At 47.5% G+C, this 25,712-nt stretch overlaps 1 protein-coding gene across 3 annotated transcripts in view; it reads left to right on the top strand.

Moving 5' to 3' along the window:
- The first annotated feature begins 1,027 nt into the window (after positions 1-1,027).
- Etv5 (ETS variant 5) overlaps positions 1,028-25,712 on the top strand; it is a 64,497-nt gene continuing 39,812 nt past the window's right edge. The window contains exons 1-6 of one of the 3 annotated variants that reach the window (XM_013351661.2): positions 1,028-1,129; positions 3,956-4,086; positions 4,200-4,287; positions 4,402-4,449; positions 4,543-4,593; positions 19,339-19,392. In XM_013351661.2, the coding sequence (XP_013207115.1) occupies positions 4,042-4,086; positions 4,200-4,287; positions 4,402-4,449; positions 4,543-4,593; positions 19,339-19,392 (286 nt within the window). In that variant the 5' untranslated portion in view covers positions 1,028-1,129; positions 3,956-4,041. Of the gene's footprint in view, positions 1,130-1,166; positions 1,283-3,955; positions 4,087-4,199; positions 4,288-4,401; positions 4,450-4,542; positions 4,594-19,338; positions 19,393-25,712 lie in introns of those variants that run through there. The other 2 variants (XM_013351669.2, XM_005344740.3) reach the window with 2 other exon arrangements.

The following is a 25,712-nucleotide window of genomic DNA, read 5'->3' as shown; positions in this document are numbered from 1 at the left end:
TCCTGGAACACCCCGTTAAGAATCTCAGCGATTGCAGTCAGTGCCCGATCTCTTGGCAAGCAACGCTGCTTCTCCCAGTTCCCAGCTGCACGGCATCTAATTCGCAAATACACCATCTTGCATTAAACGGAAAACAAGCAGCCCGGGAGGGAAGCAAACGGTCTAACCCTGCACACACGTTTCAGAGGGATTTGTGCTTCCAAGGCCCTCTACTGGTCCCGTGCGGCCCGAGAACCGGATTTCTGCTTGGAGCCTCTAAGTTGCAGAGCTCAGAGTCAATTAACCCGAGGAGGCGCGATCAGGCCGGGCTTTGTCAATAAGAAACATCAACTAAAAACTGGAAGAGCTCGGGTTTTTAAAGAAAGATAACTGCTTATTCTTTTCACTGGAAACCTGGTTAAAAGAAATTAAAGCCTCTCCTTTTCAAGGTAGCTAAGATTAGAGGGCTCGGTTTCCGTTTTCTGTGTTTCTATGGGCCGAATGCCCAGGCGGGTCAGCGAGTTTCGGTGTGTGGAATGACGAATTCCTCTCGCCTGAGTTCTAAAATGATAACTTAGCTCGCTGCTGCAGCTGCGAACGCCTGGCGCCAAGCGGCCCCGCGCGGGGGTGGCGGGAGGAGAGACGCAGGCGGAGGCCGGGGGGAGGGGGGGCTTCGCGAGTGGCCCCTTTAAGAGCTTCACTGACTCAGCTCAGCTCCCCCTCAGGTCGCGTTTTTTATGAATGAAAAACGTCCTTACATTCATTATATAAACAAGCCGGTGCTGATTGGTCAATGGCGCCCAGTGCATAAATTATGTAAAACAGACCTTTGAGGGCGGTGAGAGAGGCCGACCGTTAGCCAATGGGCGCCGCAGTTGGTGGGGCGGCCCAGCTGGATTTGCCTGAAGACAGGGTAAACAAGAGGTGATGGGCAGCCGGGGGTACGACCGGGAACCAATGAGGACGTGTCTGCTCTGGGCCACGAGCCAATGGCGGCGGGCGGAGCCGGCGGGGGCCGGGCCAGTGCTGCAGCCGGTTGCAGGGCGGCGCAGAGTCCGGAGGCCGGCGCGCGGAGCGGTCCTCAACCCCGATCGCTGCGGCCCAGCCCGCCACCGAGGCGCGCAGGCGGGCGCGCGGAGTGGCCGCTCAGGTGCGGGCCGGTTCCGAGTCCTCCGTCGGGTGTGCCTGGGGTGACTCTCGGATCTAGCAGCCCCCTCCCCCCCAGGCCCGGTTCGGTTCGGTTCCTGGGAGGCATCGGGCGGGGGCGGCTAGCGGTTCCGGAGCGAGCGGAGAGCCGGTTTCCGTACGTCGTGGAGGAGGCACCCGGGATGCTGGAACGGGTGCAGGGAGCGGGGTGCGGGGCGCAGGCTGCGGGAACGGGGTGCAAGAACGAGGTGCGGGGCGCCGAGTTGTGGGCCCCCCGAGGGCCCTGGGAGGCTCGCGAGAAGAAACGCTCCGCGACTCTTAGATGGGAGGGGGGCGGGCAGCAATTTTAGGGGTGTCGCTCCAGAACCCCGAGAGTTAAATGACACCGACGTGTGCTGCTTGCGGATGCAGGATCAGCCCGAACTTCTGTGGGCCTGGCAAGTTAGAGAATGGGCAGCGGGCCCCCAGCCCCCCACTCCCTCCTCTGCGGGCTGAGGGTGCCTGGGGCCGCCTGAGCTGCGGCCTGGAGGGCAGAGAAGCGGTGCCGAGCCAGTCGAGAGATGCTGGAGCCTCGTGCAGAATTCGGGGACTGGCTTGCATTGGGGTGGTGCGGGGGGGGGTTAGCGGAGTGGGGGTTGAGTAGGGGGGCGACGAAAGAAGGCGTGTGGGGTCGGGAGTAAATTAGAGGCGACTGGTATAGCCCAGCGCCGCACCTCGTTTTCTGAATGTGGGTGACTTTTATGAATGAAGCAGGTTTCTTTCGTGGACTCGGAGCTCGCTGAGGCTTCTCTCTCTCTCTCTCTCTCTCTCTCTCTCTCTCTCTCTCTCTCTCTCTCTCTCCATTTTTTTGTGAATGAAGCAGTGAGCTTTTTTTTTTCCTAAGACGCTGGGGTGAGGGGCCTGCGTCGGAGGCTGTGCGTGCGTTGGGAGTGGGGGCGGGGGCGCAGCTGAAGGAGTTTTCATGAATGGGAAGGCTGGGAATTGGGTGGAAGTGTGTCTTGTTTTGTGAATGGGGCCCTGCGCGAGGGATCCAGTTACAGCCTCTACCTGCGGTGGCGGCCGCGGCTTGTTCTCCCATTCATAAAACCAGGCCCGCTGCGCGCCACGGGGAGGGGCCTCGATCGGGTCGCTGCGCTGAGTTAAAGTTTTCCTGGGGGCGCCCGGATTTTTTTTTTGGGGGGGGGGGAGCGACGACGACACAAAGGAAGTGGTTTAAAACTCCAGGATGAACTGGAGCGCCTTCCCTGCAGGCTTTTAAAAGATACTTTGAACACAATGTTTCCAGCCCTTGAACTCTAAGGGCTACTTAGAAGATCCTCGGTGCTGCTTTTGGATTCTCTTAGGGCAGCTTCTTTTACTAATTTTTTTTCAAAAGATATTTTTGTGCATCATGAGATTCTAAAAATATTTTACCCTCCAGTTTCCTACACGTTTTCCTCTTACCCACAAAAGACATTTAAGAATTTCTGAGGCCACAATTTAATCAGATAGGTTTTTAAATACAACACAGAATTCTTTCATGCTTCTCCACTCTACTAAGGTTTTTCAGATTTGAGTACTAGAGAGAGGCCTCATTCTGAACGCTGTTTGCACTGTGTGGAGGGCGAGCTGGCAGGGCTGTTTTTCTAGGAAGTTGTGAACTCTCTTTCCTTTGACTTTGAAAATATCTGATTACTTGGGCCAAGAACTGGCTGCGAGGGGTTTTCTCGCATCCTGCTTGCTTATGAAAATTTGATATGGTGTTCGCAGCATGAGAAACAAGTCAGATGGAAAGGGTACTGTGAAAAAAGTTGCCTAGTTTGTGTACAAGTTAAAAGAAATGGCTATTTAGGGCTTTCTGTTATTCAGAACAGGGGTGAGTGAATTATCATGCCCCCCCCCCATTGCTTTGACCTGAGTTTTTAGTTGGAAAATCAGGTGTTTAAGAAAGGTAATCTCTTTCTAAATTTGCTGATAAGCCCCTCCCACATTAGAAAAGTGTCTTCTTTTGTTGTCCAATTCTTACCAGTGTTTTACTGTTTTTGTTGGGAAATTTGACTTCACTGCTCAGTAAAGAGCATTTTCTTTCCATGGATCTTTTTGCTTTGAAAGTTTTTGTTTTTTTTTTGGAGTTGGGGGGTGTGCTTTGATAGAGCTGCATAAAGTGAAATTGAGTTTCCTTTATCTCTTAAAGATGTTTCATTCTTCTATAAGTTTAGTCGATGGCAGATAATTTTTGTAAGTTGCCATGGAGATGTTTGTGTCATTTCAGGTATACACACCTGTTTGGACAGAAGGTTTAGGTTTTAAATAAAGAATTGTGTGTGAAGAAAGTATACTTTTGATCAGTTTGTTCCTGGAACTGTACCTAGTGTTTTTACCAGAGACCTACAAATAGACCTACAAAATGCTTTGAAAAACACATGTATCTTAGTTTCTTAATTGCCAATAATTTGGAATACTTAACCCAGTTTCTCTAGTTCTTGTTACTGCACTATCAAAAATTTAATTATCTTAAAAAAAAATAAGTTAACAAGTTGAGGTGTTTAGTTGGTTGCTTGGTTTTGGTTTATGTGGTAGACAGGCAATTTTTTTTCTCTTTCTTTTTTCCATCATTACTGGGGATTGAACCTAGGACCTTGTGCATGCAGCTGGTTAAGTGTTCTACCATGGACAACACCCCCCTGATGATCACATAAATGAATTTGTCCCCGAGGGCCTAGTGAGCTTTGAAAACTTATCCTGAAAGTTTACACCTTGAGTAGGCTTTGGGGACACCGACTACACAGGCAAGAAGGAAAGACTACACCCCCCCCCATGACACTTGAAATCTCCCAAATTCATGTTACAGGAGGATCTCTATACTCCCCCCACATACCCCAGAAACTACTCAATGCTGAAGCCTTTCACCGTGGTACCAGAGACTTTGGAAGCACCATGGATGGGTTTTGTGATCAACAAGTCCCTTTTATGATCCCAGGGGTGAGTTGGCGTCTCTGCTGTTTTGTCCCTGAGCTCTTTGGTGTGGGGGAGCGGGTGGAACCCCCTCTGCACCTTTTCCTGCACTGGAGTCTTCATTCGTCCACCTCTTTTAGAAATCTCGCTCAGAGGACTGTCGAGGGCGACCTGTGACGGACAGAAAGAGGAAGTTTTTGGATACGGATCTGGCTCACGATTCTGAAGGTAGTGGAGATTTCCCTGTGCCGCGGCCTCCTCAGACTGCAGCCTCCCATGCTCCTCCTAAGCACAAGAAATAACCTCATTCTGAATCCTTTTTTTCTTTTTTTTTAATTGCAGAGTTGTTTCAGGATCTTAGTCAACTTCAAGAGGCTTGGTTAGCTGAAGGCAAGTTTCTTGACTGTGCTGTTCTTTATGTGAAACATTCCACTGTGCCTTTCCGTGCAGTACAAAGATCTAAAACAGAGGTCTCTTTTCCAGCTCAAGTTCCTGATGATGAACAATTTGTCCCAGATTTCCAGTCTGATAACTGTAAGTTCTTTTCTGTTGCTGGCAACACTTGTTATGAAATTGTTTGGTCTTGGATCTTTCCCTGTAGAATGCGTTCTTCAGCGATAGCCAGAGGATTTTGGGCGGTGGTATACCTGTATTTTAATCATTTCGAGCTCTCTTGGAGATAAGATTTCCTCAAGATAATTTTAATAAAACTGCTTTTTACCTTAAAAACTTGAACTCCAGAATGTTAAGTTAGTTTTCCATCTGTGTGGCTCAGTGGTTAAGAGCACTGCCTGCCCTTCCTGAGGTCCTGAGTTCAATTCCCAGCCACCACATGGTGGCTGTAATGAGAATTTCACCATATATGATCGTATGTCAAACATCTTTTTGTTTTCAAGATTTATCTGGGGGCGAGAGGTGTGTGTATTATGCGTGTTAGTACTTGCAGGGACCAGAAGGGGGTGTCAAATCCCCAAGAACTAGAGTTAACAGGTGGTTGTGATCTACCTTTTGTGGGTGCTGGGAACTCTGGAAGAGCAGCAAGTGCTCTCAACTGCTGAGCCATTTCTCCAGCCCCTAGTGTCTATTGATCATACGGTTTTTTTCAAATCCTTTTTTTTTTTTTTGTCTATTAGTTTTATAAATTTATTTCTTGGGATGAGGATGTAGCTCACTCATATGCCTGGTGTGTATAGGGTTCCAAGCCCAGTCGCTAGCATTGCAAAAACAAAGCTATACTTAAGGCGAAGACACTTTTCTTCCTTTGAAAAGTACAGCACATGTTTAATGGAAAATTCCTATTGATTGTGGGTCCACCTAACATGGCAATTTTGCTTCTAAGCCAGTGAAGAAGGGTGGTCACAGAAGGCTTTGATTTGCGCTTGTCATGTGGTTGTTATGACCTCACTGTTGAGAAGAGTAAAGCCCTTTTTTCCTCATGGTCTCTGAGTGTTTGTTCCTTAAAATAATCGATGCAGGGTTCCACAATGGCTGCTGATGCTGGCAGCGCATAGTTAGTTGCCTTTGCCCTGCTCTCTCTGGGCTGCCCTCAACGCATTTGGGGGCTTTATGGTCCAGGCAGAGCTACCAAGGACAAAGCTGGCTGATGAAATCGGAGCAGTACCAGGCTGCTCTAGAGAGCATTAGTCACTGGCGAATGAGCAGGTTTAAGAGCGGGCTGGAGAACGCTGCCTCTCTTGAGAGTTGCATCATAGAGAGAAATTCATGTCTCTTAGTCATGCTTTATAATAGCAAGCACCTGAGCCAGACTGGGATTTTTTTTTTTTTTTTTTGGTTTTTTGAGACAGGGTTTCTCTGTGGCTTTGGAGCCTGTCCTGGAACTAGCTCTGTAGACCAGGCTGATCTCAAACTCACAGAGATCCTCCTGCCTCTGCCTCCCAAGTGCTGGGATTAAAGGCGTGTGCCACCATCGCCCGGCTCAGACTGGTATTTGAGTTCTCATTTTGCACTAGCAGATTCTTCTCAGCTTTTGTTGTACCTCTGGGGCGTATGTGTGCATGCGTGTGTAAAAATGCCACTCAGAGAGCGAGTATCTGGGTCTGCCTAAAAGTGGGGTGTCCTAAATCTATTAGATAAAAGCGCAGAGGTACCAGCTAAGCATTCTGTAATGATAGGCCTCGTGTTCAAGGCAGAATGCCATGAAACTTGAAGAGGGGATAGGCTGCAGCCCGTGGATGAATCGCTAGCAGCTACCTTAGCTTTGTCACGGCTTGCTGTGGAGATAGGCTGTACAAAAGGAAATGCTTATTATTGCTCTTTGATTGCTTTCAAGCGGTTGGGGAACTTGCCATTGAAAGGCTAAGTAGAGATAACCGGAGGGGGCTGTGTGTGTGTGTGTGTGTGTGTGTGTGTGTGTGTGTGTGTGTGTGTGTGTGGTGAGGGGGAGTGTTTTCGAGCGGAGAGATAGAATCTACTCAATCTTGTTCCTGTCTTGTCAGTTTGGCCCAGCCTTTGCAGTTCCTACCCAGAGCAGGGTAGGCTGCAGTTGGCTTGGGAGGTGGCTCTCATGGCAGAGGTTCTTTGAACATTACAGTTTGTTTCTCTGTACCCCCCCCCCCCCAGAGTTGAGAGGGAGGTGAGACACCTGTCCTCAGATTGATGGCATGCTCTGTGCCTGGTCTTGGGGTGGGGGGTGGGGGTGACGGCAGCAGGGCAGAGTTCCTCTGCAGAGATTCTTATCTGTGGGAGTAGTCTTGAGCAAAGAAATCGATAAATGTGTCTTGGTGCTCTAGAAATGATCCCTGCTCGGCAGATGGAATGTGCTGGGTTCTTTAATTAAAATACCATACCTGAAGTGCAGGTACTTTGGGGGCTGCCCCTGCCTACCAGATATAATGGTTATTTGTTGTTGTGACTTTTGTCTGTTTGCTTTTGGTCATAACTGCTTACGGTTGAGCTTGTCTGTATTTTAAGGATAACGTAGATGGTCAAGTAGCCTAAATAAGCCTCGTAGTAATCTCGTCCCGACTCTTTCTGAGGTAGAGCTTGGGGAAAGGTGGAATCAAATAGACTGACCTGTCCGGAGTGTTGAGCCAAGAGCCCCATTATGGCTTTGGGAGCCTGGAACTCTTCGTTCATGCAGGTTGCTGTGTTCGATCAGGCTCAGACTGGCAAGGGATCCCCAGGGGAGCTGGTGGAGCCCTTCTATCAAACTGCAGACCTTGCTTCCCTGTGAGCACTTGCCATAGCCTTGTGTGAAAGATCAGCTCCTGCAACTGTCTTTTGAAAGGATTACATGAAAAAACATGTTTGTTGTTGTTTATTTATTTTAAAAACAGTAGAGGCCCAGTTTCTAAGAGAGATTTGGGTATCTTGCCTGTAGACATCTACCTGTGAATGTGATTTAAAGAAATGGACCCACTGTGAGTTTAACAGCTTACTCCATCTGTCTCACGGATACACACTCCTGCGCTCGGACTTGGCTTTCTTACAGTGGCTGGAGCAGAGTGTGTGGGTTGGTTCTCTTCCTACCCTGCGTGTGGGTAATCAGGCTCGGTGATAAGCACTTTTATCCTCAGCCATCTTGCTAGCTCCTGGTTGGAAATTTTAACAATTACAATCAAGAGAACAGAAAGTGCATCCTCTATAGCAGAGGCTCTTAACCTTCCTAACACTGTGACCCTTTAATACAGCTCCTCATGCTGTGGGGACCCCAGCCATAGAATTACTCCCACTGATGCCTTGTGACTCTAATTTTGCTGCGGTTATGAATTATAATGGTAAATATGTGGTATGCAGGATAGCATATGTACCCCCCCCTCCTCCGGGATTGAGACCCACAGGTTGAGGACTGCTGCTCTAGAGCCTAGGGGCCCTGCGGGTGTGCCAACCCCCCCTCCCCCAAATAATCCCTTGGTGTTAGGAAGTGACTTGAAGATCCAAGCTTATTTGAGCTGAAAATCTCTTGTAGAGAAAGTCTGAGAAAACCAACATGGAGTTTGGATGCAATCAGGAAGAATTCAGTGAAATAAACAGTACCAGTTTTTAATCCTCAAGGAAAGCTGCAGTCCTGTTGCCAGCCTGCCTGGGTGGATCAGACTCTTGATTTTCAGACAGGCGCTAGGGCGATAGCTGGCCATCTTGTCAGCACCTCAGAGAATGCTGTTACGCAAGTTAGGGCATAGACATTTTCCATTTAGGACTTGGAAGAGATATAAAGCAAAAACATTGTTACAACTGGCGTAGTTCCTTAAAGATGCATTACTGTAAAGAAAGGTCTAAAACTGTATGCCTTGCATAGTGTGTATGTGTGTGTGTGTGTGTGTGTGTGTGTGTGTGTGAGAGAGAGAGAGAGAGAGAGAGAGAGAGAGAGAGAGAGAGAGAGAGAGAATATGAATATGTCACAGACCACTTGTTACACAAACCATGGGCTCTCTCTAGGGTCTCTCTACCCCTTTCCCACTCTTTTCACAGAGTTAGGTCTGAGGCACAGTTAAGATCGGGATGCCAGAGCACTTTGGGACTTTGATGTGGAAGTGAGGAAGCTGTATAGGTTCATTTCTCTGAGCTGACTTCCTGGGTACTAATGAGTGTTTTTTAAATGCAGGTTTCAATTCTGATTTATTTTAAACGTCTCATTTGTTTCAGGGGTGGCATTGTGAGTAATTACCAGTATCTTGAGTAATGGAAATAGTTAATGCAGAGGGGGATGATAAATCTCTTCGTAGAGGACCAGCTAATTATCTGTTAAAAATCAGCTTTTCCTAAGTTCAGTGGGACACAGGGTTAATGGTTGTGTTTAACACTGGGGCCCTTCTGAGAACACGGTTGTAACGGTGGGTTGTGGGGAGGGGGTGCTGGCTGGCAGCCCTTGCTCTTTGGAACGAGACCACCCTAGTAAAAGGATCCTAGATTGGTTGTTGGAAGAAAGAGAACTTAGGTGGTTGAGGAAGAGGAGGTTTGGCTGTTCAGGGCTGTTGGAGGGTGTTAGTACTGAAAGAAGGGAGAGAGCAGAGAAGAAAGCGGAGGAACAATGTGGAGGAGAGATGATTCGGCCCCGGACTCGACACTGACTTTCGGAGACCTTGCTAGCTAGTCCTCTGTCTTGCTGTAGACAGGGCCCTCCAGGATTAGTGCCCGTTCCTGGTCTCATAGCCTCTAGCGTCCTGAGAACTGTTAGTGACCTAAGACCATTGGCCTAAACGAAAGCCATATGGTCAAGTTAGGCATGTTTAAAACAGTGGCGGTTCTCTTTTACTCTTGTCCAGGAGAGCCTGGAAGCCTCTCCGGTCCTTTGTATTTGGTGAAAAAAGCCTTGAGTAGGGAAATGAATCTGTCTGCCAGGCAGATCAGTTGTGTGGGTGCCAGAAGGAACAAAATCCTGGCATCCATCAGGAATTCACCATTTAGCCCCTGCTCTCCAGCATCCTTGGGTCTTATGAGACAAAGATACGGGAGCTGAAAAGCTGAGAGTCTCTCTGCCCTTTCTTCTGTCTTATCGAATCATTATTGTGTTCCCAGCCCCAGAAAAGAATATTCCTGGGGGTGAGGCAGGTTGGGGTGTGTGAGACAGGCGACTACTGCGTTTCTTGGGTTTAAATGGTGGGAAGAAGCAGCCTCACTGACTTCCCCCTCTTGGGCGGGCACTGCCCTTGAGCAGCTTGGGCCCCATCTGTCCCCTGGCACTCTGCTTCTCCATTTGGAATCCGGGGAGCTCAGAGTCTCGTCATGTTGCGGCTCTGAGCTTTTGGGTGTGTGCCAGGTGTGCTGATGCCACTACCGGATTAGGTTGGTTTTTAAAAAATTCATTTTGTGAACTCATCGAGCTCAGTTAACAGGGGGCTCCGGCTCCGGTCGTCAGTTCCCGCCATTGTCCCTCCTCTAGGCTTCTTTTGAAAGAACAGCAAGACTGTAGACTCGTGAGTGTGTGTGGGCATAAGTCCATTTAAGGGTCGGGTACATGAGGTAACCGTGGACTTGGTGCTCAGGCCTTCCTGGGAGAATAACACCCGCCCCCCCCCCCAAAAAAAAGACCCTGCCCAGCAGACAACTGAGGCTCCCTGAGCTCTGAAAGGGGAGGTTTAGAGGATTGCTGCAGGGGTAGAGGATCTCAGAGCAGGCAGAGATCTGGGCCAGGAGTCCCACACTTACCTCCCAAACAGCAAGGCGTTGTGTGGGAATTTGATACTGAGAAAGGTCTCAGAAGTGGGGACGGGCAGTGAGAAGCAGTGAGCATGAGACACTTGAACATAAGTCTGCTATGAAGAAAGCGGCCTGCGAGTTCAAAATGATCTCCTTCCATCATTTTCCTGAAATGATTTCTCCTTGAAATCAAGTTGGGTTGGCAGACAGGTTCCTTCCATTCACCCTCAGGGTAATTACTGAGTGTTTAGAGGAATCAAAAGGGAGGGGGTAAAAAAAAGTCCCCTAAAGACACCAAACCAGTTTTTAGCCTTGTACCTTCTGAAGTCTTGAGAGATTTTATCCTCCCATTCCAGATCTGCTCAGTCTTCTGTTTTGCTGCCTGGACATCCAGGAGGGTGTGCTAAACCCTTCAGGGGCCACTCAGAAGCCAAGAAATTGTTGAAATTCCTAATGTCTCCCAAGTCCCTCTGCCCTGGGGAGCAATGGGGCGTCTTGTGTTAGCTACCAGGGAAAAAGATGTCTGGCAGAGCAAGCTCTCAAGAGAGAGAAGAGAGAGAGCGAGAGAGTTGCCCCTTAATATAAACCAGGGCAGTAGAAACCGGTATTCTCCCCTGGAAGCTACAGCGATTCTAAGCCCTGCTATTCCTTTACCCCTTTGCCTAGCATAGCAGGTCTTCCGAACCTCATCTCTTTGCTCAGCCTTGCAGATTTCAGCAGTAATCCTAGCCGTTTGGGTCCTAGGGAGAGTGCAGACCCAGCCAGCGCCCCCTACTGCGGCTGAATTTCTTATATAAACACATCGCACTGGGCGAGCAAGCTTCTCTGTGGCGACAGCTGAGCCCTGGGCACTAGTAGTAGGTCTGTCCCAGCTAGCTGCAGACTCCCCCTCTTGCATGAATGGAGCATTCCAAATTGGTTGTGAATGGAGGGCGGGGCCCACTGGCAGACTTTTTCAATGAATAACCAGACCCCATTGTGCAGCCTGTGGAAAAACAACCAACTCCAACAACGCTGCGACTGTTAGAAATATGCCCGTGATTGGCAGCTTGGAGAACCTCCAGAATTAGTTTCCTTTGGCCTGCTAACTGCTCCCTGCTCTCCAAGCCTGAGCTTAATGGGGTATGAGTTTTCTTTTAAGGGCTGTCTTTTAACTCTCTCGCTACCAGGCCGCTGTTCTGGGCTGAGAGGGCGAGTTACAGAGGATCTGAGAAGCGTCAAGTCCTCCCTCCTAGCTCTGCCTTCCGTTTTCTAGGGCAGTAGTCTAAAGTGGTGGAGGCCAGGGCAGGCTACTTTCTCCAGAGAGACCTGGTCTGAGGATGTCAGCCCTTTACTTCCTCTGTGGCTATGGCGTTACTTCTCTCCCGAAGATGGCTGCCCCTCTCCCAAACTCTGCTTTTTTTCCCAGGTCTGCAGGATCAATATTTGCAAGGCCAAGGCAGACGTTTCTTGTTTTTAGGCTTTCATAGGGGCCAATAAAACAGTATTCTCTCTACCCCTTGGCCTCTCTTTTGTTAATTTTCGTCTAGGCTCAGAAAGCGGCACTTTAAAATGATGTTTCCCAAACTTCAGGATTTAGTTACAAGCCACCCTCACTGTGGCTTTGCCACTTCCTGAACACCAATGAAAGGGTTGGTCCTCTCCAATTAAATACCCGGGGAGTACCAAAAAGAACTCTGCCTTGGAACAACTCCAGAGCCAGAGGAACCTCCTCATGCAGGAAGTGCTTGGATTTAGGGTTACCCAGCTCAATAGAATACACCCTTCAGTATCCTCCAGCATCTTGGCTAACAGCCAGCTCCTCCAGTGAGCTAGACTAGGTCAGCACTGAATGACACAGTTAAAGGGCAAAGCTTAACCAGTAACGGTGGATGTCGTTTCCGCAGGATTTTAAAATTTGTCTTTCGTCCTCATGACCAAAATAAAGTTGTTTATGTTTTGTCAAAAGGACTTTTTATCCCGAATATTTCTCTGGCAGTTGACCTTGCAAGGGTGCCTCCCCCTAACCCCACCCCTTTTCCTAGGAGAATAGACCTTGGTAGATTGTCCTTTGCCAGAGTTAACCTGTCTAGAGGTGGCTCTAGGTGTCTGCTGTCAGGAGGCTGGTGATGCCCCCCACTCCCACCCTGGGCACGCACTCACTGCCCCCTCCAGGCTGAGGACATCTGCATTTCAGCTGCAGGTCTGGAAATGGTCTGAAGAGCAATTCCCAAGAGTCACGTGTATATACCAGATTGGGTGGATGGGTAAAGAGTCCTTCCGTCCCGCCAGCCAGCTCCCAAATAATGGCATGGATTGTTCCTAGCTAGCTCCTAAAATGAAGTTAACCCATTTAATGTTCATCTGTTCTGTCAAGTGGCATTACTTCTCCTCCATCTTGTTCCTCTCATTTCCTCTCCATGTGCCGGGAGACTTCTTCCCAGAGTCCTCTCTTTCTGGAAGTCCCACCTAACCTCTTCCTGCCTAGCATTTGGCCACTCAGCTCTTTATTAAATGAACCAGAAGGTGCCTTGGCAAAGACATATCTTTGTAGTGTAAACAAATACTCTACAACATGGGTGTCTCTTGTACACAGCCACCCAGCCATAGTGAAAGCCAGATTCTGGAGCCTGTCCAGATTTCCTAATCTGAATCTCAATGGGAAACACTTGAATAGAGACAATCACCCTGTGTCACCTGAATACCCTGACATTTTCCGATTGTCCTCGGGTCCTTTGTCATCCCTTTCCTGCCTCAGCAGGCATAGAATTTTACTTCTGTGAAGATGCTGAGCATCCTTATTTTTATGAAATTAATCTTAATCCCTACTTCCCATTTTCCATTCCTGTTCACATTGAGAAATCCTTTAGTCTCCAAGTGCTTCCAACAGTGGAAAAGTCCTGTAGTGTTTTTTGGTACATTCCTCAGGCATGGACCCATGCTCTGCAAGGTCAGAGGAACCTGGTCTGTACTCAGCACACGGGCAGGGTACCTTCTGTTCTCGCCCCACCCCACCTCCCAGTGCTGGTCTCCAAACAGGAGGAAGTAACTCTACAAAGGATCCCAAAGCCTATGTTCCAGTGATGACCTTAGGAAAAAAAGTGAATTTGGGCTGTTTCTTTTCTTCTGTTCGCTCTTTTGCATGCATGTAGTGACGTGTTCGTTGGTAGCCTAGGTTGAGCAGCTGCTTCTGTCCCTCCAGGAAAATCTACATATGTTGGAGAAGTGGGGCCCAGCATAGGTGCCCAGATGCCCTGCCTGTAGGGAAAGGTGGCAGGTGACAAACAAAGAAATAGCTCTAGGGAGCAGCCACTTTGCTAAAGTTTGGACTTCCTCCTGTCAAACTAGAAAGGCGAATTTTAAATGCAAAGCTGAAGACTTGTACAGGCCTTAATGCATTTCAGACGCTTCTAATGTTCCTTTTGTTTTTGTTTGTTTTATTGAGACAGGGTCTCTCTACATAGCCTGGTTTTAATATTCCTAAAGTTTCCTCTATGTCAGTTTAGATGAGAGAAAGTTATCGAGACAGTGATGCTTAAGGTCAAGCTAAAGGTTCACTTTGAGCACCCCCTCCCCCAGCTCCACTCCCTCACAATAATCCTCTGTGACTAACTTCACAGCCAGGCTTGCCGTGCTCAGTGCGGCCATGCTGCTGTCTCCCACCCGGCCACCCTAGAGCCTGGAGCGCACGACACTCTACACTCTTCGGGCCTCTTTTTCTGTTGTATCTCATACTGGCAGAGGTTGAATATTAATGTTCTAGGCATGGTGGCTGAAGGGCAGTAGTAAAACATTCTGCAGGGCACTCAGATCAAACCGATCAGTTACATTGTAACTCTGCAAAGACTCTAACTGGGTGACTGGGCTGTTTTTGGTCCAGAAGCTTGCCTTGGCTTTCCTTGGAGTTGGCTCTGTGCAGGTGGGCAAGCCCTTTCCTTGACAATTAAAGCCCTCTGGGGTGTGTGTGTGTGTGTGTGTGTGTGTGTGTGTGTGTGTGTGTGTGTGTGTGTGTGTGTGGTGTGTGTTGTGTGTATACGTACATATATATGTATGTATGTGTATATGTATATAAACATAGAAACCAAAAGAAGCATGGGATCCCTTGGAGCTAAAGGGACAAGAGGCCGTGAGCTGCCTGACTTAGGTGCTGGGAACCACATTTAGATTATTTGGAAGAGCAGCAGGCACTCAGCCTCTGAGCCTTCTCTCCAGCCCCCAGAGTAAGAGACCCATAGCATGATCCCCTCAGTCTAGGTCTGTGTTCTACTCTGTTTCCTCCCTTCAGTTCTAACCTTTGGACTTGAGGTCCCCAGAGTCCCTCTCTTAGAATGCCAAAGTGCCAGGCTTGCCTTTTTGGCATACATAGACACATCCTTTGAAGGGCAGGTACCGCACAGCTCTGGGCTGCTTTGAGAGCAATGCTGAAGTGTGGTGATGAAGGGAAGAATCTGAAACTAATACACCTGGGTTCAAAAAAAAAAAAGTGCTATCATTGGCTTTGGCAGCTGTAGTCCTTGTCACCCAGTTTCCTTCCTTATTTGATAACCGGTTTTCTGTTTGTAATTATAAGTGATGCAATTTGATATAGAGCCAGAGGCAACTGTTCAGAGTTAGACTAGTAGACAATTCGTAGCTTGAGGTCTGAGTCAAGAGGTGTCTGATCTGGTACCTATGCCTACAGTGGGCTCCTCTCACTCCTGAGACCAACTTTGCAACTTTGGGAAGAGGAGGGGATTGTCGGCAGAATTTTCTGTCCCACCTGCCAACTCCCAAATAACCATACAGAGGCTTGAATCTTATTAAACTAATAACTCTTACAATTTAAATTAACCCACATTTCTCGTCTGCGTTCTACCATGTGCTCGGTACCTTTCCTCAGTAAGGCAGGCTCATCTTGCTTCTCCCCGAGTCTCCTAATAACCCTCCTCCTTTTATCCCCAAGCTCTCTCTCTGTCCGCAAGTCCTGCCTAACCTCTTCCTGCCTAGCCATTGGCCACTTAGCCCTTTAATAAGAGCAACACATCTATCTGCACAGTGTACAAAAGATGATTCACAACAGGGGACTTTGGTTAATCTTTCCATTTGAACTAGGCTTTCTTTGAAAGCCACCATCATTGTTGTTAGTACTGATAGAGTCAAAGAAAGGATAAAGCCAGTGTTTCCAGATCCATGGCAACCTCTAATAGATGACCACAGACAAGACTGGCCAGTTTTTCTGCTGTACCCATTGAACCCAGAGTCTCACACATGCCAGGCAAGTCCTGTATCACTGAGCTGTAGCTTAGCCAACGCTGCGAGATTTTTTTGGTTTTTCCTCCAGGCTGCTCTAGAAGTAAGAAACTCAAGCAATCCTCCTGTCCCAACGTCCTTTATAGTGGGACGACAGGTATATGCCACCACGCCCTTCCCTTTGAAGAGCTTTGAATAAAGGTCTGAAATAGGCCAGCCTGTGTGTCTAGGTACAACCCACTGACTCCCTTAGTGGCAGCTGCCAGTCTCATATTGCAGATGAGGTAGGGAGCTTTGAGGACCATTGTTGTTCTTCCCAGCGAGGCTTTTCCTCTCTGTGTGATCCTCAGAACACCAAAGAGTTATTGTGTCCTTGGCCTTGCTAGGAAGTCTTTCCTGGAGCCACCACAGTTTCCCTGGTCTGTCGTACTCTCCCTTCTGATGGGTCGCACATCACACAGAAGTCCCCTAAATTTACTTTCATGGGCAGCTTTAAATTTTTTACCTTCTGGGTTTGATGATTTAATTATGGGATGTCAAGTGCTTTCCAGCCAGCATTAGTGAGCTGAACCTACCAGGAACAAACCTCTAAACTGCCCCCCCCCCCGTTTATATCTCGTTAAGAGCTAAAATAAACATTATAGTTCCTAGAATGTACCAGCACACATCTAAAGCCCCTGTCATGTCAATGTCCCTGCCCATAAAGAAATTGAAATTGCCTTGGGACTGTAAAGCCCCATTTTCATCTTACCCTGCTTTGGTCATAGCTGGATCTGTTGTTCTGGAAGCTAAATGGCACTCTAACCCAGAGCCCCCAAGGCTGACATCACCCCATGTGCTAAGGCACCCTCAAAACTAGACAAGTGTTCTCTGTTGAATCTGTCTCGTGCCTCTTGCTATTGTCATACTTCCGGGAGCAGTAAGACGATAAAATAGTATAACATGACTTCCACACAAGCTGAAGTTAGAAATGTTGTCCCCAGCCCAGGTGCGCCCTTGTCAGGGAAGACTAACTCCATACCCTCTAGCATGTCCCCAGAGGAAGTATGCCCTGCAAAGCCCAACAGTGTGCACGCCACAGCTTAGCACCTGCTGTGTTGGTGCCTGGAGTCCACTACCTAAATCTAAGCTGATCAGAGATAAACAGACCTCAAGAGGAAGGTTTACACAGCGTGGTGTCTTTGTCTTACCCTATCTGTGGTTTCAGTTGACTATTGAGCAGAGTGGAGTAAAGCCAATGAACTGTTAATTCCTGTGTCTTGGGAGAGAGACCCTACCCCAGGCAGCTTCATGGAACTGTCAAAATTTCAGAGTTCAGTTCTTTGATCAGTTCAATTTCCTTCTTCAGAATTCTAAGTCTTGCATGTGGAGACCCTGGGTGTCCATTTTCAGAACTCGAAGCCAGTCTTCCACTGTCCTGACAACTGTGTATCTCTGCCATCCCACTTAGATCAGAGTACATGCCCCCGTCCCCACATCCCCACAGAGTCTTTCAAGGTGCCTAGAATTTTTAGGTAGTTCACTAACAAGATCCCTGAGCTTATACCCCAAAAGTAGTGCCCCCAAAGATTCTGGTCAGTTAGTTCCTGCTGTAGCAAGATCCGCCTCTGCTGCTTTTGGTTATTTACCACAGCTTGACACCCAGCTAGCTTGATTTTCAAAACTGTGACCCTCATTCTTCAGTGGGTCCTATGCCCGCATAGCCTAGGCCCTTTTTGTTCCCTTTTCCCATAGTCCGTGTTGTGGCTTTACATTTAAAGCCCTGCTGACTTTTTTTAATTAATTATTTTTCTTCTCTCATATATTACATCCCGACAGCGATCTCTTCTCACTCCTCCCAGTCCCTTCCCCCACTTCCTCCCTCCCCCAGATTCACTTCTCTGTCAAAGCCTTTCTTTAGGTGATTCTATTACCTTGTTTCTAGGTCTGATTGTGCTGACTGCAGCAGAGAGACTTGACTCCCGAAGTCAAATGTTCCGGGAGCCAGCTTTATTGGTTCCTCCTTCAGCCGTTAAGTTAGTTATTGTACAGAGGGTGGTGCTGGCTGTATGACAAGGTCTTCTGTAGGTGTTCATTGATGAATTCTGCTTTTTCCTAAACCCTAGTACCAGGGTGACAGTCCTGTGATCCTCGCTGAAATGACATACAAGACAAATAACCCATCTGGCCATGGTGGCAGATACCCGTCATCTCAGCATTGAGGGGGCAGATGCAGGAGGATCCCAGAAAATTTGAGGCCAGCCTTGTCTGTATAAAGAATTAAAGGCCAACCAAGGCTACATAGTGAGACTATTTGGGAAGGAGAGGAAAATGGAGAGGGAGAGAAGCATATAGAGAATATGGATATCCAGTAATAAGCAATGCTAACCCCCCTCATACCACCACGGTTGATCACCAGTCTAAGTTCCTGAATAATACTGCCAGTCTGAGGCAGCCTTCCCCAGTGCACACAAATCGCCAGTTCTATCCCAGAGCAGAATCTAGGCTTTTCTTCGTGTAAGACTTTTGCCTCGGACAAATCTGTCCGTCCTTGTAGTTTAAGACTGCACACTGAACCTCCCTGAAACTTCAGCCCTATGTGACATATACCCACCTCGGTGCTGACTGTACCAGGGGATCGTTCTGTCTCCTATTGTATGGCGAGCCTTGGTGCCATACCAGGATCCTACTGCCATCCCGTGTTTCCTCCGTTGTAAGTATTTCCTAAGCTGGCATGCATATTTTTTTGCTTTGAGGGTGTGTGAGACAGACACTCACATCGTAGAACTGCCTGGCCGGGAACTCACTGTACAGCCCTGGCTGGCCCCAGTTTGCACTTTAACTTTCTTGCCTTGGCCTCCCTCATGCTGGAATTAGAGGTACAAACCACCATGCTCAGCTCAGCATACTTCTGTTTCTGTTTTTGCTTTATTTATTTATTTGTTTACTTATTTATTTGGTTTTTCGAGACAAGATTTCTCTGTGGAACAACCCTAGCTGTCCTGGAACTTGCTTTGTAGATGCACATCCACCTGCCTTACTTCTTGATTGCTGGGATTAAAGGCCTGTGCCACCACCATCTGGCCATCCATTGTTTTAAAATCCAGTTTAGATCTTTGGCTTTATATCTTTTTCTGATTTCCCCAGCCTGTTGCATTAGGGCGGGCTAACCAGAGTCCTCAGAAATGCTTAAGCCCAAAGCTCCTCCTCTTTGCTCTTCTCCTGGTCCTGGCCCTGTTCAGACTTTATGGGCAGAAGTGGGGAGTCAAGGCAGCTACTTGGAAGGAGATTGAATAAGAGACCTTCAAGGGGGAGATTTAAAATTTTCAGAGTCTTTTTAATTGTCACAGGCTGTTGATGGCTGCTTCGTGCTCCCTTGAGGACTGTGGGCATGAATCTAATGAGTTGTCCAGCTGGTCTGGTGATGGTGAAAGTCTGTTTTGTGTATATATATATTCAAAAGGGGAGGAAATTCTCTCTGTTCCCTGCCCCCAAGAGTGCTTGAGGTTCTGAGTGGGACATATGCTTTAGTTCCTGCTCTGTGTGGTTCCATATGTGTATGAAATTACAGATAGGTTTTATTTCAGTCATTCTGTACTCTGCAGCAGGGCAGCCGAGAGTAGTGGTGACAGTGGCCATTTGCTTCTTGCCCTCTCGAGGAGGTTTTTTCTTATTTTTTCTAAGTGGGTCAGAGCCAACAAAATATTTGAGAAGCACAGTCTTAAGCATTAAGGTGCAGGCAGCATTTGTTCTCAGATTCCCAAGGTTATCTTCTGCTTCTGGTTTGGTAACAGGCCAAGGTTGGCTTTCTTCATATGTAAATGCATGGGCTTCAAGGTTTTTGTGTGTCTCCCACCGCCACCCCCACTCCCACCCTGTGTAGGTTCAGGTGTGAATGTGTGTGCAGGTGTGCGGGCCCACGCATACAGTGGTGAGAAAGAGTTCAGCGGGAGCTGTCTTTCCTTATTTATTTATTTATTTTTCTCGAGACAGGGTCTCTCACTGAAGAAGCTGGACCTCATCAGCTGGCTAGAGCTGGGATTCCAGGTGGGTACTGCCACACCTGGCCTTCTCAGTGGGTGCTGGGGATCTGAACTCAGGTCCTCGCTGGTACCTGATGAGCATTGTACCTAATGAGCCTTCTCCCTGTCTCCAGGTTCGAAGTTCTTAACTTTTGACCTGTCAGTCAACCGCAGATGAAAGATCCATTCTGTCCCCTTCTTTGAAAACAGACCACTAGATTTATACGTTTGTTCCATTGCATGTTCTTCTCTCTCTTTTCTCACTGAATCATCTAGAAGCAGGCTGTAAAAACCACCATTTCACCTCCAAATACTGTAGTGTACATTTCCAAAAGTTGGGGCAGTTCTTCCCTACAGTCCAAGGAAAGTAATGTCCTATTCTGAACTCTCCAGCTGTCCCCAAGGATTTTTCTTATGGTTAATATTGACATTGCTTCTGATTTAGAATTGAGTCATTTGTGTATGTGCTTCATATGACTATTTAATCTATCACACTCTCCCCTATTTGTTTATTTATGTATTTTGTTCTGGGGCCCGGGGTCTCAGCATCCCAGTCTGGTCCTCTCTATTCCGCCCATAGTTTCCCTCATAACACCGCATTTTTTAGAGACAGGGTCTGGCTATGTACCCCAGGCTGACCTCAGGTCCATGATCCTGCTCTCTCCCTAGCGCCAGGGTTGCGGGTGTGGGCCACCTCAGAGGGTTTTCAGTTGCTTTCTAGTTGCTGACCCACTTTGAGGGTCTATTTAAAAAGAATGTGTAGACGTGAGAACAGCTTGTGAAGATGCTGGTCTCGGAAATCTCCTACCCTGTTGAGCCTTTCGCTTCACACTCGGCGTTATCGTGTTGAGCTTAAAAGAATAGCATCTGATGTCGAGAAGCCTTTTATCAGAAAGAGCTTGCGCGTGCTTGAGGAGAGATCTTTGGGGAAACTCGCCGCAGATTTTAGCACAAGGCTGAGGGCATTGCTCAGTTTGCTGTGCAGGCATGGGACCTGAGTTCAAATCTCTAGCACCCAGGCGAAGCCGGGTGTGACTGTGCGTGCCTGTAACCCTGGTGCTGAGGGGCTGGAGACGGGGTAACTGGGACTTGCTGACTGCCAGTCTAGGTCCAGATTCAATGAGAGAGCCTATCTCGAAGGAATGAGGCAGAGAATAACAGAGCAGAATCCCCAGTATCCATCTCTAGCTTCCCCACGGGTGATGCCGAGTGTACGCATGCAGAGGGACCACACATACATAATAAATCAAATACATTTTTAAAAATTTAGCACAGCTCATCTAATAATTGGTTTCACTATATTAAATTTGAGAGTTCTTATAGCAGTTAGCTGTATTAGCTATGAACATGGTGCGGTTCCCTGTATTTCTTTCATTTCCACTCTTGGAACTTGTGCCTCCTAATTATAGTTGGTAATGTTCCTGGCTTTTAATTTTTGAGGCAGTTATCAGACAGAGTGGCCCCTCTGCTCCGCTGCACATCTGAGCATGCCTCTTATTGAGCTTGGGAAATCTTAGATACCTCCTTTTCCAAATATCCCCTTTAGTAATAAAGTCTGTCTCCTTAGCTCCTCTCCCAGAGCAGGGTGTTGCCTGTGTCTCCACCATTCCCTGGTGATGCTGCAGCCAACGCAAGTGTGTAGAGGTGATGACGGTGACATCACGGGTGGGTGCTGCACTCGGGACGCCACAGCGGCTTTGGATATCCGCCTCAGATGTGCATGAGATCCAGCCAGTCAGTAATTCTGGCTCACCAGCCCTCACTGCCCGCTGAGAGTCTGTGGGCGGTGGTGACTGTGGACGTAGGGGCGGTGGGATACCTTCTTGTATGTATACCTTTGGTAGCTTACAACCCCTCACACCAGAAGCACTAATGGATTCAGTGGATTATTATAAAAACAGAACATGAGGGTATAAAAGGGACGTGTTATGGGAGTGGTCTGGGGTAGTGGGAGGAGGTGGGGGCAGTTAACATTGGGTATGATCAAGATGCCTTGTATGTGTATATATGAAATCGTCAGAGAGTGTGTGTGTCTGTCTGTGTGTAAAATGCCTGAAATAAATTTCCAGTCTTCTTATTCCTAAGTGGAGAAGTCTCTCTGCCCTTTCTGGTAATACAGCTGAGAAGCAAGCCACCTCCTAACTCCTTATGATTGTTAGCTGTGTGACCTGTGTCTCCTTTCAGACATTGAGCACCGCAGGTTAGGTTGGTCTCTTAAAAGGTTTTGTATGTAGATTGATACAGGGTGACTCCCTGTGTCAGTGCCTTGCTTGTTTTGTTTAGCATATCTGTGAGGTCCATCTCTGAATAAATGTGATTTACTCAGTTCTAACATCTGCACGGGGCTGAGGTTTTGTTCAGTGTAACATTGAACCTATAAATAAATCTGAAAAGAACTGATGTCTTAACAAAGCTTTTCAGTCCATGATACATCCTTCCGTTTATTGTCATTAATTTTTGTTAATGCTTTATAGGAATCTTTTATTAGGTTGTTTTAGGTCATTGTTATTTTTGTTGCTATTAAAAATTTCATTGCATTTTAATTGTTTGAGGGGGTATTAGGATTCAGGCATTATATTAGCCTGTCACCTGACAGGATGTACTCAGGTAGTACCCTGGCCAGCCTAGGGTCCTATAGGTCTGCTACGTTACTCTGTACGCACAAAAGTCCTCTTTTTAAGAGACAGGGTCAGCCCATTCCCACTCTTTGCTGCTGTTCTGAAGAGGTAGGCATGAGTCTGTCTGTCCTGTTCTGTGCGCCCCCTCCTTCCCTTCCCCCTTTCCTTTCCCTTTCTTCAATATACTCCCCACTTAAGCTCTGTCTGCATGGCGTATTTGTCTTTTGCCCTCCGTGGGGCCTCTTGGCTCCTTCCTGCCAAAATCCCTCTTGTGCATAAACATTACAGGTGGCACATGCCACAACATACATGTGGCCATCAGGTGGCAACTTTTGGAAATTGGGTCTCTCTCCTATCATATGGCTCTTGGATCAAATTGAGTTTTTTGAGCTTGTTGGCAGGTACTCACTGATCCTCTTCACTGGCCCTATGTACTTGACTTTTATTAAATTTATTCATTTTTATGTATGTTTTTGTAGGTGGGATTTTCTGTCCTGCCAGTCAGCTCCCAAATAACCACACAGAGTCTTATTAAATTAAAAATGCTTGGCCAGTAGCTTAGGCTTATTACTAGCTAGCTCTTACATCTTAAGTTAATTCATATTTCTTTTGTATGTTTAACCACATGGCTCAGAACCTTTCCTCATATGGGATGCTCATCCTCTTGCTTCTCGAGATTCCACCCTTCTTCGTTCCTCTACTCTCCCTGTCTGCAGGTCCCACCTAACCTCTCCCTGCCTGGGGATTGGCTGTTTAGCTCTTTATTAAACCAATGATAGCAACACATCTTCAGGGTGTACAGAAAGACTATTCCTGCATGTTTTGACTGCATGTATGTATGAGTACCATCCATTGGTGTCTTTGGAGGTCAGTAGAGGGTATTGGATCTCAGAAACTGAAGTTACAGAAGTTTGTGAACCACCATGTGGGTGCTGGAAATCAGACCCAAGTCCTCTGCAAGAGGACCATGTGCTCTTAACGACAGAATTGCCTCTCTTCCTCTCCAGCCCTGTAAATATATTTTCTTATTTCATATTGCCTTGGTTGCCAGCTGTAGATAGTTTCTTTTTTATATGGACCTTGTAACAAATGACAATGCCAGATGAGCCTATTCATTTTTATTTTTTGTGAGAGTATTTATGTTTTCTTTGTACCCATCCAGCCCATCTGAAGAATGGCAGTTCAGTTTTTTCTGATCCCTCTGTGTGTATGGTTTTGGTTGTTTTCCTTTCCTCCATTGTTGAGGACCAGCTGGTTTGTGGATTGCTCCTGTGCCCCACGTGAGGAGTTTCCTAGTCTAATATGATAAGAAGCTATGGGGTTGAGTTGGATAAACACAGTATCTAAATTTAAAATGGTATTATAGTGGGCTCTGAGACAGTGCTGTGCTAGGTAATATATGCCTAGATGTGGGCTTAATTAAATGTTACTGTCTTAATTTTTTTTTTTTTTAATCTGTATTTGGGCCTGTAGAGTTGTGGTCAAATAGGAACCTGGAGAGGACTCAATGTTCTTGCCGCGGAGGTGGTTTAAGAGAGGACGGGACCGGGTACAGCTCTTTTGGTGTGGTGGCAGCTGTCTGAACGAGCAGAAGGCTTTGGCCAACTGGACTGTGGAAGGGAGAATGAGACCTTGTAGGTGGAACACACGAACAGAAGGCATGGATTGCAAAGCATGAAGACTGTAGGCGTGGGGAAGATTAGCAGCCAGTGGGAGTGAAGGAGGATCCCGGACATCTGTGTGGTAGAGGAGGGCAAGGTGTCTGGTCCTGGGTGGATTGGGTGCCAGGTGTGCCCCGTCTGGAAAATGCATGGTAAACATGAGGCCACCGCCACCTGATTTGGCCGAAAGAATTTTTTATGCGTTTTCTGATTGGACTTTCTTTCCCATCTCTTAAGCTACTTTTTAAAACTGCCTCCCGGAAATAGGATCTTGCTTTGCAGCCCATGGTAACCTTGAGCTTATCTTCTAGCCTCTGAGTACCAGGACTTTAGCCACCTCCCACCATGCCTGCAATCACGGCTGGCTTTCTCTACCATCTTTGTAGGTTTTTGTTTTGCTTTGTTTTTGTTTTTGAGACGTGGTTTCCTATGGCTCTGGGCTGGTCTCAAAGCTGCTCTGAGGATGGCTTTGAACTCCTGCTCTTCCTGCTTCTACCTCCCAGGTTCTGGTATTACACACCTGAGCCACTATGCCCAGCTCCTTCTATTCTTCTAACTAGACTTTTTTTCTCTGATTACCTCTGGGAGACTATAATAAGATACCTAAGAACTGCCTGGGCAGAAATCCTGGCAACATACTAGCTGAGAGACAGTAGCCAGCTCCTTTTTTCCCCCTCTATCTGTAAATGGCAAAAGTACAAATAATGTTTCCATTAGGTTGGAAAGACTTTATGGAATAAAGTAAACCATGGCATCTGGCACGTAGGGAGTGCGAAGGGGGTGTGTGTGTGCCTGGTTGCCTCTTTTGCGATCTGTCTCCTTTGTTCTTTTCCAGAATTATTGGTTCTTGTCCATTTTCCTTTGTTCGGGAGTACTTTTGGGAGTGGGGAGGTGGCTCAGCAGCTAAGAGCATTTGCTGACCAAGCATGAGGATCCTAAGTTCAAACTTCCAGCACCCAGGTCAAAAAACAAGTGTGACTGCGCGTGCCTATAACCTCAAATGCTGAGGGAATGGGGACAGGAGAGTGAAAGCCAGGTGTCACTGAGGGCGTGCCTGGAACTTCAGTGTTGACTGTGTGTGCCTGGAACCCCAGTGTCGTGTACTGTGCAGTGGGGTGGGGCGGAGGTTAGAGACAGGAGAATTGCTGGGGCTTACTGCCTAGCTCTAGCCACTCTGGCGATCCTGTCTCAGAGAACCTCAGAGAAATAAGATTGAGCAGGATACCTTAATGCCCTTCCTCCAGTCTCCACATGCACCCACATACACACACACACACAGACACACAGACACACACACACACACTTTCAGCCTGGAATAATGTGATACTTTTATTGTTTTAGGTGTGGGGGGGGAGTTCATGTCCTCTCTTTCTAACGGACGAGTAGGTGATGGGAGTGTCTCCTGTTTCTGAGCATGCCATAGAAGGCTGATAGAGTGACAGCAGGGAGCTCTTGGTGTCCTCTACACACAGTAGAGCTAAGACGGGACAAGTCCTTCAAGTCCTGTGGGCCTCAGGGGTCCTATGTGTAGGGGATTGAAGGAAGTAGACCGAGGCCCCAGGCAGTCTCTCAACTGCTCTGTGAGCAGAACCTAAACCATCAAATCTCTAGTGCGTGTGTGCCACCAGGCCTTGCTGTTTCACTCACGCTCACATGGTCAGCACTGGAGTGAAATCTCCCGAGAGTGAAGGCAGTACCATCCTAGAGGCAGCTCACTTTGTGGGTCCATCTCCCATTGAGCGCCAAGGTTTCTAATTAGAGATGTTTATCAGCTCTACACTTTGAACATTGCAGACTTCTGGGGAGTTCATGACCCTTCCATCTAATCCAGTTCCATCCTTTACAGCTAGACATGTCTGGCATCCGTTAGTAAGTCCACTTTGAAGAGGTGAGCGCTGAATGTTTTCAAAGCACTGAATAAAATTATGCAATTTTATATGGCTCTATTAGAGTTCTGTGTCATTTCCCTCACTCTCAAAGTAGCTTTGCATAGGCAGAAGTTTCAGTCCCGCTAGCCAGCTCCCAAATAACCACACTTATTATTGATTATAAAAGCTTAGGCTGGG

This window comes from Microtus ochrogaster, chromosome 2 (genome assembly GCF_000317375.1).
Source record: "Microtus ochrogaster isolate Prairie Vole_2 chromosome 2, MicOch1.0, whole genome shotgun sequence".
Lineage (NCBI taxonomy): Eukaryota > Metazoa > Chordata > Mammalia > Rodentia > Cricetidae > Microtus > Microtus ochrogaster.
This window is presented reverse-complemented; position numbering and strand designations above follow the sequence as displayed.